At 50.3% G+C, this 16,604-nt stretch overlaps 1 protein-coding gene across 14 annotated transcripts in view; it reads right to left on the bottom strand.

Moving 5' to 3' along the window:
- Positions 1–1,204: 1,204 nt before the first annotated feature.
- Positions 1,205–16,604, bottom strand: part of UBAP2L (ubiquitin associated protein 2 like) — a 45,648-nt gene continuing 30,248 nt past the window's right edge. For 5 of the 14 annotated variants that reach the window (XM_033136404.1, XM_033136399.1, XM_033136393.1 and 2 more), the window contains 11 exons: positions 16,299–16,371; positions 14,626–14,821; positions 12,415–12,503; positions 12,055–12,108; positions 10,558–10,639; positions 8,937–9,154; positions 8,732–8,837; positions 5,968–6,035; positions 4,443–4,643; positions 4,069–4,104; positions 1,205–1,974 (listed from right to left, as the gene is read on the bottom strand). In XM_033136404.1, the coding sequence (XP_032992295.1) occupies positions 1,879–1,974; positions 4,069–4,104; positions 4,443–4,643; positions 5,968–6,035; positions 8,732–8,837; positions 8,937–9,154; positions 10,558–10,639; positions 12,055–12,108; positions 12,415–12,503; positions 14,626–14,821; positions 16,299–16,371 (1,219 nt within the window). In that variant the 3' untranslated portion in view covers positions 1,205–1,878. The remainder of the gene's footprint in view (positions 1,975–4,068; positions 4,105–4,442; positions 4,644–5,967; positions 6,036–8,731; positions 8,838–8,936; positions 9,155–10,557; positions 10,640–12,054; positions 12,109–12,414; positions 12,504–14,625; positions 14,822–16,298; positions 16,372–16,604) is intronic. The other 9 variants (XM_033136405.1, XM_033136400.1, XM_033136396.1 and 6 more) reach the window with 5 other exon arrangements.

Raw genomic sequence — 16,604 nt, forward strand, 5'->3', positions numbered from 1 at the left:
TGGTTCTAGAGAAGGGATATTTGGGGGATGGTGGTGCATGGAAAGGGCTGTCTTGGGGTGGGGTATTGGGGGAAACTGCTGGAATAATCCACCCCTCTTGGATTATTTCTGGGGGGCGAGCAAAGCAGATCTGCAGATACTGCGCAGGCCCTGAACGCCTCAAGGACCACCTTTCCCCATACCTGGAGGACCCTGCGCTCATCACCCGAGGCCCTTCGTGTGCCTCTTCCATGAGAGGTTGGGAGGACAGCGACAACCAATGGGGCCTTTTCTGCAGTGGCTCCCCGCTTGTGGGATGCTCTTCCCAGGGAAGCTCACCTGGCACCTTCATTACATAACTTTGGGCACCAAGCAAAAAATATTGCTGCTCCCAGGCTTTTGGCTAATTAAGCCATTTATGGCTTACTGTGCTGTTTTTCTTACTGTTTGTCTGTTTTTATAATACAGCCTTCTTTTGAATATATTTGTACCTGACATCACAGGGGGTGCAAGAGGCATATGAATGGCCAGCCCTTGCAGAAATCCATTATCAGAGCCCAAATAGGTGAGGTGAAGTGGGGGGGGGGAGAGGAGGCACCATGACATGCCCAGGGGGTGTGTGTGTGTGTGAGAGAGAGGGGGGGGGTTTCTCTGGTAGGCAAGAGAAAGGGAAAATGGAAGGTGGAGAGAGATTGAGCAGAGATATTGTGACCCTATTGTGCATGGGTAGTAAGGCCCAGGGGCTGGATACAGCCCAATCGCCTTCTAAATGCGGCCCACGGATGGTCCGGGAATCAGCATGTTTTTACATGAGTAGAATGTGTCCTTTTACTTAAAATGCATCTCTGGGTTATTTGTGGGGCCTGCCTGGTGTTTTTACATGAGTAGAATGTGTGCTTTTATTTAAAATGCATCTCTGGGTTATTTGTGGGGCATAGGAATTCATTCATATTTTTTTTTCAAAATATAGTCCGGCCCCCCCACAAAGTCTGAGGGTCAGTGGAACGGCCCCCTGCTGAAAGTTTGCTGATCCCTGCTATTGTGGGTTCTGTAGAGAAAACACACAAACACAGCAGTCTTGGGGAGATGGCCTCATTGTGGGGAATGAAACAGGGTTGGAGGGGAGCTGGGGCTGCCTGGCAGGTACCCTTTAAGTGCGTACGCACACACACACACACACACACACACAGCCAAACTATGGATGGAAAACTCAAGGCCCAGAGAACAGAGTGGGGTTTTCGTTTTTATATACAAGACACATTTATCCATTAAATTTAGAACACAGTACAAAAAAAACACTTCAACTAATTAATCTTACAATGCGGTTCATATCAATTACTGATCTTATTCCTAATAATAAAGGGGGCATTGTAGGAGGAGGAGTGGGGAGAGAGAGAGAAGGAGAGAGAGAGAGAGAAAGAGAAGGAGAGAGAGAGGATTCCAGATGTTGACTCCTTTGGATCCGTCAGGCGGTACTTCTTTTTTTTTGTTTTTTCCTTCCTTTTTCTGGGCGGGTGGGTGGGTGGGGAGGGGTGGGAAGAGGAAGAGTAAAGGAGTAGAAAAACGAAAACGAAACAAAAGGCCCCTACGGCTGAACAGCTCGTAATCTGAATGAATGCAGAGAAAGAGAGAGAGAGAGAGAAAGGAAAGAAAAAAAGATACAAATTCTATATTACATACAATGGGGAAGGGGGGAGAAGAAGGTGGCTGGAGGGATGGGGGGGTAGGAAGCCGAGCCCAAAGCCATGTTGGCTGGGTCCGCCGGGGCTGTTGCAGGGCCGTGCCGAGGGCAGGGGAGCTCTTCTTTCCTTCCGGGGTCCTTCCTTCTTGGGTAGATCGCTGTCGTCCTTCTGTTTTGTCTCTTGGTTGAAGTGTGTGGAGCCGCCTCTGAGCCTCCCCTCAATTGGCGCCCCAGTTGTAGCTGTTGTAGGCAGACTTGTTCGCCTGCGACTTCTGCGGGATGGAGGTGCCCTGGTTGCGCTGCCCAGTGCCGCTCTGTGCAGGAAGAAAAGGGGGGAAGGAGGGAGAGAGGGGGAAAGAAAGAAGGTGAGCACGAAACAGGCTCCAGCAACCCATGAACATGTGAAATGAGTAAATCAGCTCAAGGAAAGGGTGCTTCTCTTGCCAGCAACAGGAATGCATAACCTCTGGGTGCCTCTAAATCAGCGTTTCCCCAACTCGGGTTTCCAGCTCTTTTCAGACTACAATTCCCATCATCCCTGACCACTGGTCTTGCTAGCTAGGGATGGTGGGAGTTGTAGTCCAAAAAACAGCTGCAGATCCAACTTTGGAAAACACCGATCTAAACTCTGGACTGCAGCTCCCACCAGCCAGCAAGGCAAATAAGTCAGGGATGATGGGAGTTGTAGTCCAGCAACATCTGGAGGACCCCACAAGTTTCTCGCAGCCTGGCTCCAGAGCAAGGCCAGGCAGGGCTTGGGGTTTTTTCATAGGTCTTCTGTTAGTCCACCAGCCAGAGCCAAGTGCAGCACAGGGTGGGTGTGGAGAGATGCACAAAATGGCAGTTTTGGGTGGGGGTTGAAGCCAAGCATACTCCAGGAGACATGCACGGGGATGACCTGTGTGCACAAGTACAAATCTGCACCTGAGGACTGCCAATTCAGGGTTTGGAAAGAACCTTCTGCTGCTGCTGCTGCTGCCAAACAAGGGGAAGCCAGAAACCTTTGGCAAGTGATCCAGCAACTTATCAGTAAATCCTCCCCCTACTCTAGAGGGAAGAGCCTGGACTGTGCCACCAATGGCCAAGGACCACAGCAAACTGCCACAAACACTCCCTGCGATGTCCCAAATCCTACTGTGCCGTTGGGTAGACTGGGAAAGAAAGGCACTCCAATTGTAGTTGCAAAATCTGACATGGAGTGTTTTACGACCCGGCGGGGCAGAACACCAGCAGTTGCTGTTAGGTATCAAATCATAACACAACAAATAAAGTGCAACGTGCATATCAAAGCCTGGAGATACTTAAAACATACAGTCAACTAGTGGCACTTTATTTTGCTTAACTAAGTAAAATTGTCCTTTATATTTGCAAGCCGGTTTGGTGTTTTGGTTTTGTTGTATTGCAGTCGTTGTAACACCTGATACTTTTTTTTGTATACCTTGTAGGTATCAAATCATAGCCAATAGTTTGGACAACTCTGCCGCTGAGCGTAACGGCACCTGCAGCTTATCTCTGTGCTTGGCATTTCGGGTCTGAAGTGGGAGACCTAAGCTGGACAACTTTTAATTTTATTTTATTCATCAAGCTGACTTGGATCCCAGTATTCTGTGGCGGGGAATCCACACTGCACAAGACACAATATGGTAGAGGGAGCGAGTGCTTCTTAACACTGCACACGGTATCAGCGCACGGTTAAGAGCTCATCACCAGGGATAGCCAAAGTGGTGCCCTTTAGACGCTGCAGGACTGCAGTTCCCACCAGCATCCCAGAACAACGTTCAGGGATGATGGAAGCCGCCAATCAGCGTCATCCGGAGGGAACTCAGTTGGCCAGCCTCATTCCTGGCGGTAAGAGCTGATGCTGGAACAGCTTGGAACTTTTGTTGGAGGATTCTAAGCAGAGGTTACCCGGCCATCTGCCTGGAATTCCTTTTAACTGTGGTTGGACTAGATGACCCATGCGAGTCCCTGCAAACCCTCCGATTCTGCTCACGACGTGCTGCCTCACTTCCAACACGTCCTGCCTTTGCTCCGTTCTCCCTGGGGAGGCTGCGCAAGGCTGGTTCACCATCGACCAGCCCCAGGACAGAGGGAGGAGCAGGGAAAGATTTCTACGGCAAGTGGGTCCGTCGCCCTGTGTGTGTTCTGTGTGTATGGTTGTGTTTTTATGCCAACATCTGTCTGGGGCAGAGCTGGGGGAACTGGCAGCCTTTTCCAGGTTCTGCTGGACTCCCAGGAGCCTCCGGTCAACAGGCAGGGAGGAATGATGGGAGGCTGGAGTCCGGCACGCACATGGGAGGAATGCAAGCTTCCCTCCAGCTCCCTAGCCTACAGCAAAGGCAGACCACGACCACCAGGGCGCAGCAGGATGGGCGCAAGCGATCACCCCCTTCCAAGAGGTTCGTTACCTGGTCTTCCTGCTGGCGTTGGAAGTACATAATCGACTGTTTTGGGAAGGTGGAGGCAGGCCGAGGATATGGAAAATACAAGGAGACATTATGACAGCCCCCCTGGACCCAAGTGTGCAAGGACGAGTCTGGGATGTGGCGGGAGGGGAGAAGTGGACTGGGTAACGAACCAGCAGCTGGGGCGGTGAAGGCACCTCTTAGAAAAGTATCCCAAGGCCTTCCCTACTGCGTGTGCATGAGGTGTGTTGTTTTACGTCTCTGTGCAATGAGGGGGATGGAGATGGAGGAGGAGGAGGAGGAGGAGAAAAAGGAGGGACCTGGAGACAGGTGGTGGTTGCCCAAAGGAGGGAAGGTGTATTGGGACCCGCCCTTACCTGCCCGTCCTGCTGCAGGTGGTGGTGTAAGATCTGGGAGTGCGGCTGCTGATGAGGCGTCAGGATGTGCATGAACGGGGCCGGCGGATATGCTGCGGCGGTGGCAGGGTTGATGGGACCGCCACTGCCCAGCGCTGACGGCAGGTTGAAGGAGGCCGTGGGGGTTCCGGTGTGGAATCCCTGCTTCTCGAACGACTGCTGCTGGGAACACATACAAACAGAGGGGCGTTAGGGACAGGAATTATACCCCGTCTCCTATGTCGCTGGCAGGGAACCTGTGTCGCCACACCCCAGCTCCTGATGTTGCTGGGCTCCCATCGGTCCCTGCAACAGCCAGAGTGGCTCAATGGTCAGGGATGATGAGTCAGGAGTGCAGCAGTATCTGGCCATCTGAAATGCGCGCCACGTGGGGCTGCCATTGAAAATGACTCAGAAACGGTTCAAAATGCAACTGTCAGATCACCCACTGGAGTTCCATTCAGCTCACACACAAGCCCCCTCTGAAAACAGGTTGCCAGTTCATTTCTGGGCCCAATTCCAGATGCTCACGTTAAGAGTTTAAAGCCCTAAACCACTCAGGCCCCAAATATCTGAAAGACCAGATCCTTCCCTACAGACCCTCTAGATGGGACCTGCTCGGTAGTTTTGCCTCCCTCAGTAGCTCAGGGAGGGGCTGGCCAAGGAGAGGGCCTTCTCTGTGGCAGCCCCAAAATTGTGGACCTCCTTCCGCACAGAGAAGCGCCTGGCACCTTCATTATACAGCTTCCAGCAAATCTCTTTACCCATGGGCCTTTGACTCCCAAGATGTACACAGGCAACCCCTGATTTGTGTGGGGTTTACGTTCTGGGTCACTGCGTGTTTGTGTGAAATCATGTGCAACTGAAACACCTCATTCCACTCTTTTAAAGGTAAAAGGACCCCTGACCGTTAGGTCCAGTCGCAGACAACTCTGGGGTTGGGGCGCTCATCTCGCTTTACTGGCCGAGGGAGCCGGCGTACAGCTTCCGGGTCATGTGGCTAGCATGACTAAGTCGCTTCTGGCGAACCAGAGCAGCGCACGGAAACACCATTTACCTTCCTGCCAGAGCGCTACTTATTTATCTACTTGCACTGTGACATGCTTTCGAACTGCTAGGTGGGCAGGAGCAGGGACTGAGCAACGGGAGCTCACCCTGTTGCAGGGATTCAAACTGCCGACCTTCTGATCGGCAAGCCCTAAGCCCTGTGGTTTAGACCACAGCACCACCCGCGTCCTGGCTCCACTCTTTTAGTGACGTCTTTTACGCCTTGCAGTAATCCAGCTGGAGAGCAGGAGCAAAGGAACTGCCCCGGTTCCCCCACCAAAATCTCCCCTTCCCCTGCTGAGAAACAAAAATAAGACAATCACAAAAACCTGTATTTTTCAGGACCCCCTCCCCCGGTTTTTTGTGATTGTCTTATTTTTGTTTCTCAGCAGGGGAAGGGGAGAGCACCAAAACCTCACACGGCACACTCAGCAGCCACCTCCCGCATTGCAGCACCAACCTGCGTTTTGGAGTAAACAGAACCAGAGATGTCTGGCACTCCTGTGTTACTGGATGTTACTGACACACCTGGAGAAGGGGGGGGGGGAGAGAAACAAAGTGGCATTAGCAGTTAGCTTGGTCGGTCGCATGCAAAGCCCAAACTCCTCCCTCCTGGCTCCCCTCCCCTAGCCGCTTCCCAGAGCGATTTGAGGGTGAGAACAGCCTCCTAGCCATATCATGTATTTGAAACATTAAAGGCTGCCTTTGGTGTACATGGATGCAGTGGCGAGATGCAAGAAGCAAAACAAGCCGAGCTTGTCTCCTGGCAAGAGGGAGGCACTGTGGGAGAGTGGCTCCCATGTCCGAGAAACTGGTCAGTTGTCGTCAGGGGACCACCAGGGGTCAGCAGAGAGCACGATGAGGGGGTGAGAGGGGTCTCGGATGCTGAGGTTTCCGAGCAACGCCTTGAGAGTCCAAGCACGTCATGCAACAGTGATGAGCAGGAACAGGGCGGCATGGTGGAGGGGCTGTCAGACTCTAGGGAGCCCAAATGCCACCTGAGCAGCCAACTGAGCAGATCGGGAACAGAGGGGGAGGTGGCAGCCCCGTCGCCTCAACAACGTAGGGGAATCAAACGGAAGGAGGAGAGGAGGAGATTTGGGGTTCCCCAACTACTGTGTTGGAGGCGTCCCCGCCGAGCACCACTTCCGGGATCTGAAAGTGACTGAATGGACGCTAGAACTTCAGCTCTGACTTGTACATAGTTGTATAATGTTGTTGTTGCTCAGTCCTTCAGTCGTGTCCGACTCTTCGTGAGCAATGTAAATATACAGATCGGGAGTAGAGTCGTTACTCGTGGGAAGCAATACTACTCCCTGACAGTTGTCTTCCCTGGAAGGAGCAGGTTCACAATCTGGCAGTGCTACTCTGTCACTGGAACGCCTAGATAGTCTTGGTGGCAAGATGCACATTTTACCGTACTGATGCAGACTAAGTTCCCCTACCTAACGCTGGGTCTGTGTTTGGCTTCCTGATTAAGCGGTGCAGGGTCTGTATCTGGGAGCAAAACCAGGGTGGGTGTTCCCAGCTACCCCAGCCGCAGCCTTTGGAAGCCTTGCAAGTTGCTGCAGGAGAGGGACTGTGAGCAACACAATGGAAAGGGAGTTTCTGGGACCAAGGTGAGACTGCGAAGCTCCCTTGTTATTTTTGCTGTTGCCAGGAGGACTAATGCTAACATAATCTTGTTTCAGTTATAGTAATAAAGTGCTGGGTTTTTTTTTTTTGGTATGCTGCTATATTTGCCGCTATGATGCCGTTATGAAAAGGCTCTTGCAGTGGTTGATTTTGAGACATGCTCCTGTTTTCTTTGCTTTTAAAGCTATTTGAGCACTATTCTTTTGGCGGAAGAGGCATGCAAATGAAACTACAAATGAACAAATCTGATGGAACCTGAGGAGAAATGTGGGGCCATCAAGAAACCAACCCAATGAAGCTATTTTTGAGGAGTCAAAGCAGAGATAGGCAAACTCTGGCCCTCCAGATGTTTGGGACTACAATTCCCATCATCCCTGACCACTGGTCCTGTTAGCTAGGGATGATGGGAATTGTAGTCCCAAACATCTGGAGGGCCAGAGTTTGCCTATGCCTGAGTCAAAGGATGGTTGTAGCATTTTATAACAGACCCTAATATTATGAGCATGCAAAGCTATGAGCATGCAAAGCTGCCTTGTCTCAAGTCAGACCATGGGGTCCATCCAGCCCCAGATGATTTTGGTGCTCCAGGCGGCAACTCTCAGAAACAAAAAAAAGCTAGTGCCATTCTAGGCTGCATCAACAGAAGTCTAGTGTCCTGATAGGGGAAATAATAGTCCCACTCTAGTCTGCATTGGTCAGGCCACACCTGGACTCCAGCTCTGGGCAGCAGAATTTAATAAAGATGTTGGCAAGCTGCAACGTGTGCAGAGGACGGTGACCAAGACGATCAAGGGTCTGGAAACCAAGCCTTGTGAGGAATGGTTGAAGGAGCTGGGTATGTTTAGCCTGGAAAAGAGAAGCTATGATAGCCATCTTCAAATATCTAAAGGGCTGTCCCATGGAAGATGCAGCAAGCTTGTTTTCTCCTGCTCTGGATGGTAGGACTCGAACGAATGGCTTCAAGTTACAAGAAAGGAGATTCCGGCTAAACACTGGGAAGAACTTTCTGACAGTGAGAGCTGTTTGACAGTGGAATGGTCTTCCTCAAAAGGTGGTGGGTTCTCCTCCTTTGGAAGTTTTTAAGCAGAGGATGGATGGCCACCTGTCATGGTAGCTTCAGTTGAGATTCCCGCATTGCAGATGACCCTTGGGGTCCCTTCCAGCTCTATAATCCTGATCCCTACCCACTGGCCATCCTAGCTGGGGATGATTGGAGCTGGTGTCCTGCAACATCTGAAAGTAACTATGTTGGCTTTTGGCTCTATTTTTAAAAATGAACCGCTCCGTTATATTTATAAAAATATCTATATACCGCTTACAACAATTGTACCCAAAAACAATATATGAAAGTTAAAAGAAATCATGGTAACTCTTGCTGAAAGATGTTGGCCTGCATACTAAGCCTGGTGGAACCCAAGTCTTCAGCAGGCATTTAAAAGGTTGCAATGGAAGGGCCTGCCTGCAGAATTTCTAGTGGCAGGGCGTTCTGCAGGACTGGGCTGAAAGCACTAAAGGTTTGGCCCCTTGCAGACGATCTCACACCCTCCCTCAGGGCTGCTTAAACTACTGTGGCCGCCCCACCTACTCACCGGTGCTGTATCCATGGGAGCCATAGCCGCTGGGCTGCTGGAAGGGGGTGGCCGAGGCATTCATGCTAACGTTGACGCTGTGCTGCTTGGAAGAAGTGGGAGCCACCTGGGGAAAGCAAAGGGCTAGGGAGTGAGCAGGGTGGGAGGAAGCAGCCGGGTCTGGCTCCACCCCTGCCCCACAGCTCCACAGCAGGCCGGCACTCACGGGGAACACAGCTGGCCCGTACTGGAAGGTGCTGGGCAGCCCCGGGACTCCGGTGTAGTAGGGCAGGCTGGTGTAGCTGTAGCCGGGAGGCAGGGCCGGGTTCAGGAACGTCTGCTGGGTGGTGTGGTGCGTCTGAGTCTGGTTCTGCTGAGGCTGGGCCAGGGTGGTGGCCGGCGCGGGGGAAGAGGCGTCACCGCGGCCAAACTTTGTAAGGTCACCTGGGGGGGGGGAGGGCAGAGTCAGAATGTGGCCCCCGTAGGGTCTCAACGGCAAAAGCCTGCATCTAGTTTGCTACCACCCTTCTCCAGCAACGTAGGGAGATTACGGCACAGCACTGATAGGATACAGCTGCCTCTGTGTGTTGTCCACCACCTTGCTCCATTTTCTGCACAAATGATGTTTGTAAATACTTAAATACCCTGTATTTTTCAGTGTATAAGACAATGGTTTTTTGCTTTAAAAAAACAGCATTTTAGTCCAAAATTGGGTGTCGTCTTCTACATGGATAGTGAATGCACAGGGGTCCATCAAATGTCTGGGTCTTCTGCTTGGGTGGGCCAGAGCATGGTGTTCGGCAGGGTGACTGGGCGGTGGGCGGGTCTTGTTTTGCCCGAAAAAAAGCTCAACGGCTTTGAGGGTGATTGCCCCAAAAAGGCTGAGCAACTTTTCACCGCTGCCAATCGTTCGGATTTTCACTTCTAAAGTTATGGCAACCCTAAAATATTGTGTCAGGAAACCCCCCTCGCCCAGGCAGGTAGCGTTCCCGGGGCATTTGCGATACAGGGAACCACCACCCCCGGTGCGCAGTTCGTCGTCTTCCTCAAGTGGAGGAAGCGACCGATCCTCTAGTGGGGAGGGGGAGATGGAAGCAGAAAGTCGGGGCAGGGGCTGTAGCAACATCTGAGAGCATCAGCACCAAGCAGGAAGTGGAGGACAGGGACCTTTTCCCACGCCCCGTTTTCGCAGGGAGGAAGGACGTGGAAGGGGGAGGCGGGGGTTCAGGATCCCGCGCCTCTTATGTTGGACTAAAAACGGAAACGGACATTCCCGGACTCTGCAGAGGGATGAGCCGGACGTCTTTACTGTTACTCCACTGTAAATATCTGCACAATAAAGAACTTAGTTTGTAGAAGTTCGGAGTCAGCCTGTTTCCTCAGCAGCAACCACTGAGAGTCCTTACATATTGATTTCCTAATTTTGGGTTCAAAAAAATAGGGGTCGTCTTATACACAGAAAAATACGGCAAGTGGCAACCCACCTCCACAAAAAAAAAACAACCCACCCAAAGGACCTAGCTTGGTGCCACCAAGTTAGTTTTCTAGCAGTATCTTCCTATATAACGAAGAATGTAAGATGTCGTCATGCTTTGCAGTTCGCGTCGCTCCCTTCCCTATTCCCTTTTCCTTCACGTGCCGTGTCTTTTAGATTGCAAACCTCAGGGAAGGAACTGCATTGTCCCTTGGAGAGCCTCTTTGATTGATGGATAGGATGTGAATACTGGAAATACGTTAGTTGAACAGAAACCTACAGACCAGTCTGATTAGGATGACAACTGAACTGCCCTTCCCAGGTGGCTTAAACCCAACTCCCTTCCCCAACTGGGGCTTTGCCCGTCTCCTACCAGAATAAGGATTGCTGCTCAAGCTGGCGTCTCTTCCAGTAAGCGGGGTGGTCTGTGTGGGGAACGGGATGCTGTAGTAGTCCTGGAAGAGAGGCAGGAGGAGAAGCTAAGGATGCGCATCTTGACTGGGGAGGAGGAAGAGGGAACAGACCTCCAGGGACCAGAAAGCAACACCAGCACACATTTGAAGGACATGACTTCCTCCAACGAATCCTGAGAACTGTCGCCTGCTAAGGATGCTAGGGGCTGTAGCTCTGGGAGGGGGAAATTACAGTCCCCATGATTCCCTGGATCTGCCCCAAGTAAAAAGGTTGGCGTCCTTGTGAAAAACAAGAGCTACAGGTGAAACTTGAAAAATTAGAATATCGTGGAAAAGTCCATTTATGTAAGCAACTGTTTTCATTAGCTACTAGAGTTTAATATATGAGATAGATTCATGTCATGCAAAGCGAGATATGTCAAGCCTTTGTTTGTTATAATTGTGATGATTATGGCGTGCAGCTGATGAAAACACCAAAGTTGAAATTGTTAATTTGGGGTTCTCATCAGCTGTATGCCATAGTCATCACAATTATAACAAAGGCTTGACATATCTCGCTCTGCATGTCATGAGTCTGTCTCATATATCAGTCAAAACAAAATCGAAAATTCTTTCTAGTAGCACCTTAGAGCCCAACTGAGTTTGTTCCTGGTATGAGCTTTCGTGTGCATGCACACGAAAGCTCATACCAGGAACAAACTCAGTTGGTCTCTAAGGTGCTACTAGAAAGAATTTTCGATTTTGTTTTGACTATGGCAGACCAACACGGCTACCCACCTGTAACTCATATATCAGTTTCACCTTTTAAGTTGAATTACTGAAAGAAACAAACTTTTCCATGGTATTCTTATTTTTCCAGTTTCACCTGTATATCCAAAGGGGCAGGTGAAGAAGGAGAAGACCGAAAGCAGTACCTTTGTTCAAAAACTGAGCTCGTTTATTAGTTACTGGCAAAGTACCACTCCCAGGTGTCACATAAGTTTAGCGGATGTTACGGGGTGGCATACAAATGCATTGACGAAGACCATTTATTTTCAGTTTACAGCGGTACCTCTGGTTACGTACTTGATTCGTTCCGGAGGTCCCATCTTAACCTGAAACTGTTCTTAACCTGAAGCACCACTTTAGCTAATGGGACCTCCCGCTGCCACTGCGCCGCCAGAGCACGATTTCTGTTCTTATCCTGAAGCAAGGTTCTTAACCCTGAAGCGTTATTTCTGGGTTAACGGAGTATGTAACCTGAAGCGTATGTAACCCGAGGTACCACTGTATTTCGGGGGGGATTTTGCATTTAAGATTATTCCAGTCTGCTCCATTATGAAAGTGTTACAAACATTGCAAGAGAAGATCAAAGGTGTCCTGCTACACAATGCAGAGCAGTGGGAGACGGCATGTTTTCTAAGTAGCAATGATGATGTTATTTTAAGAGGGCGGAGGGAGGGCTGAATTTAACTCACCAAGGGGAATCTCGTCTGAAGCATCTGTAGGTCGTCGTAGCCATAAACCTGCGGCTGCAAAAGAAGCAGCAGGTTAGGGAGAGGCCCGTGTCTCTCACAAGGGAGGTTCATTTTTGTATTGTATTGTATTTGTTTGTTTAGATCCGCTTCCCATAAACCAGGATTATTTCAAAGGTCTTGGGGTTGTTTTTGTTTTTTTGTCAGAGTCAGATGTTGCAACACAAGCAGGCTGGAGGCTGCTTTGACTGCATCTGGTACCGACTCCAGGCTGATTTCCCATGCTCTGTCCCTCCTGCCATGCTATGGTCAAGAGCCAGGCAGGATCTACTGGCATGGAACTGTAAAGCGGCCCCTACTCACCGGGTAGGCGTGCAGCAGCCCTGGAGCCATGATGTACGGGTTCGGCAGCAATGGTGGCACACCTGGAGGCAGGTTGGGTGGAGCCTTCCCTATGGGGAGAAAGCAGAGTTATCTACGGACATCCCAGGACCACTGCCCCCTCCTCTCCCACAGACACTGAGACACAGGGAGACTTACAATTAAGAGAGAGAGAGAGAGAGAGAGAGAGAGCGCAAACCAAAATTTAAAAAGTGCATGACTGGCGATGTTAGATATGGAAGAGTAAGGATGAAGCCCATAGCTGATGGCAGGGAACAAGCTTCTGTGTGCGGAAGACGGCAAGTCCAAAGCTTGCTGTCCCTAGATGTTATTGGACTCCAGCTCCCATCAACCTCAGCCAGCATGGTCAATGATCAGGGATAATGGGAGTTGTAGTGCAGCAACATCTGACCACAAGTATTCCACACCTGTCCTAGACACATGTCCCAACCAATCAGGGACCACGTAAGTGTACTTGCAGAGGTGCAAAGCAGGGATGGGGACGCTGTGGCCCTCCAGATGTTGCTGGACTCCAGCTCCCATCAGCCCCAACCAACAGTATGGGGTGGTGGAAGTTGTGGTTTGAAAATACCTGGAGGGCAGAAGGTTCCCCATCCCTGGCTTAGGGACACAGGAAGCTGACTTAGGCCAGTTCAGGCTTTTGGTATATTCAGCTCAGTATTGTTAGCATTGGAGGGAAGGACTACATGACTTTGGAGGTGTGTACCAACTCTGTGATCCTGCAGTCTATGCCAGGGGCACCTCCAAGCATTGCTGGAACCAGCTCCCCTCAGCCACACTCAGTGTGACCAATGCCAAGGGGTGATGGGACCTGCAAGTACAGCAGCAATCTTATCCAGTCCTGCTCTAAAACTAAACCGTAATTCACAAGGACTAGCTTAAAAGGAGGGATTTGAGAACCAACGCAATGAAGGCGCACCCATGCTTCAGAACAGTATGTGGCACAGAGGGGTGCTCAGTGTTCTCCCCCGCTTCTTGCTTTATTACAGGGCTGGGGCAAACCTGTGACGACCCCACCCACAAGAGGTTGTTGGACTACAACTCCCATCAGCCCCACATAGGAGGTCAATGGCTCATAGGAGCTGTAGCGCACCAACACCTATAAGAGGGCAGGACATGCGAGAGCAACCAGCCATGTAAGCACAGCTCTGCTGGCACTCTCCATTGTTAAAATCCTACCCTTTATACGTGTGCCTCCTCAATAAGACATCCAGAGGGTGGAAACATGAGAACGGGCCTTTTCTGCTGTGGCTCCCCATTTGTGGAATGTCCTCCCCAGGGAGGCTCACCTAAACACCTTCGTTACGTATCTTTAGGCACCAGGTGAAAACATTTCTCTTCAACCAGGCTGATCAATATTCTATGGCTTTTTGAAAATGTGTTTGCGTGTGTGTGATTTATTTGTTATTGTTTTATTATGTATTCTCATTCTGTATTTTTAGGAATAGGAATAGGAATACTTTATTATTGGCCAAGTACATTTTCCAACATACTTGGAATTTGTTTCGGCTACATTGCAATGTAAACATACAGACACTGTTCCTCTCACAATACAAAGAAGCAAAGAAACCCCACCCATATTTTACCTCCCCTTAAGCTATACAACTACGAATTTTGTATATGAAGTCCTGTAGCAACGTCCAGATGGAAGTAAATCAAGCAGATGATGACCGGGATGTAAAGGATCTGCTACAATTCTCTCTGCTCTCTTCCTAACTCAGGTAGCATAAATTGTCTCTATTGAAGGCAAGCTAACACCAATTACCCTTTCTGCAATTCTTACAGCTTTTTTTTCTGCTGTAAACCGCCTTGGGGTCTTCGGACGAAGGGCAGTGTCCTCCATTTTATAAATAATAGTAATATCATATGAATGACGGTAACGTCAGCCCCAATTCGGCTCCAGCAGACACTCACTCTCTGCTCAAAGCAGACGAGAGAGGCTGGAGGGAGGTCAAAAGCTCAACACTGGCTGGCTGCTAAAGAGATTATTGCACTTGCCTTGCAGACAGGGACACTGTCCACAAGAGGGAAGAGCAAAAAAGTATATATTAATCAACGGCCACCAGAATGTAAAGCAGTGTTTAAAAAAGGAGCACCCCTGCTCTCTCCTCCTTTCTCATGCACACACATGCATTTTAGCCGCCGGCCAGGCCTAGAGCCTTGAGGAAGCACCTGACGTCGTGGCAACAGAGCTGCGGGTCGTGGCGGTCACCGTGGAGTTGCCGCTGAGGCTCAGGCCCAGGCTGCTGACGCTACTCAGGCTCGAGGAGGCGCTGACCACGGGGGGCGCAACCGAGACGGTGCTGGAGGAGGTGGAGAAAGTGCTTGCGGAAGAATGGAGCCCGGCGTCGCTCTCCACACTGGTGTGCTGCAAAAAACCGGGAGGGGAAGCAGGGGAAGGGAGGAAGTCAGGACCTGCAAGACGGGGACCAACGTGTCCGTGCGGAAAAGTCGCACGGCGCACGCAGCAAGGCGCGTGTCAGAGCACTGCAGTTCAGCCAGCCACGGGTTCTAGGCTGGATGCATCTGGTTGCGGCTCAGTGGTTTGCTTTCGCACGCTCATCGCCCTCCTGGATAGCTACGGGGCAAGCTAGGCAGGATGTTGGGTGGCATGCACTTTGCAGGCTTTAAACTCAGACGGGAAGCCAAACACAATAGAGACAAGAGATTTACAACCGTACAGATTTACAAACACCAGCAGACAACCTCGCATCTTCAGCTGTTCCTGCTCCTGCATAGCCAAGTCAGGGGTGATGGGATCTGAAACACACCAGTATCTGGAGGGTCACATGTTCCCCATCCCTGGTTTTGAAAAACAAAGCCTTACAACCCCTTTAGCTCTCGCAGAACAGGAACAAAGACAGAGGCGATATGCTTGTTGACAGACTGTATCGTTTCAGAATACAGTTATGGGATCATCTATTTTTAGTATTTCCTCCTCCACACAAAACGCCCCATAGACACACAAGGCTGGTATGTCATGGAGAATAATGGGGGGGGGGGAGAGAAAATATTCATATCCGCCCCACAGCATGTAGTCCATATACATCACACAGGGCTGAGACTGAATTGGGGGGGGGGGAGGGCAGAGAGAAACACTACATACATTTCTGGGGGCCAAAGAGCAATTGGGGAATAAACCACTAATCTTCCCCAGGCAATTCTGTCTGCCACATGACAAGCAGTGCAACTCCCTGGCCCACTTTCTTGAGGTTTATCTAGCATCATTATTTAGCCTCAGTCATATGCTGAAGCCACACCTTTTTACCCTAGCTCAGAATCACGTTTTGTGACCCACTTAAAAACTGTCAAGTCACCTGATGACTTCTGTGTATGGTTGGTTGGTTTTACTTTGCTTTAAAGGGTATTGTTTGGTTGTAATCTACACTGGGACATAATCTTACCAACAACAAAATAAGAAGAGTCCTGCAGGATCAGGCCCCTGGCCCATCTAGCCCAGCATCCTGTTCTCAGAGTGGCCAAGCAGTTGCGCCGATGGGAGGCCCACTCTGCTCACACACGGTTCCCGGGAACTGGTATTCAGAGGCGTGATGCCTCTGTCGATGGGAGGCGCAACTCCTCCCTCTTGGAAAGCAGAGGGGGATTCTAGTATAACCTCACATAAATTCAACCAACGGAGCTCTCCTGTGTGCATAAATGTGCTCTTGCCCTTAAAGAGGGTGCGACCAAAGCAGAAGCAATACCATGCGTGACCCAGACAAGGGTACCTGGAAACAGATTGCTGTTGGGTCTTGGGAAGATAGACACGAACTTGCACTCCAAGCCCACTAATAGGCACCTCCAGTGCCAAAACATTACTCTCCCCTCTCATTCCCTCTACTCACCAAGAGAGTGGAAGTTGACGTGCGGCCAGCAGAAGTTGACGAGGAGAGGCTGTTCTGAGGGGTGGGTAACGTGCTGTGGGGAGAGAGGGAAGGGAATGCCGGTTAACCCACAGCCAAATAGCTGGAAATGCCCTGTGCCTGGCCTTTTTCATTCAACTCTACCTTCACAGAGGCTTTGGAGCTATTCCATTGGTGATTTTTTTCTTTTCTTTTTTAAAAAAAATTAATTAAATTTATATATATGCTGCCCTTCATCCAAAGATCCGGGGGCAGTTTACTTCATTTCCGTAGTTGTTTGAAAAACAG

The sequence above is a fragment of the Lacerta agilis genome, chromosome 17 (assembly GCF_009819535.1).
Source record: "Lacerta agilis isolate rLacAgi1 chromosome 17, rLacAgi1.pri, whole genome shotgun sequence".
Taxonomy (NCBI): domain Eukaryota; kingdom Metazoa; phylum Chordata; class Lepidosauria; order Squamata; family Lacertidae; genus Lacerta; species Lacerta agilis.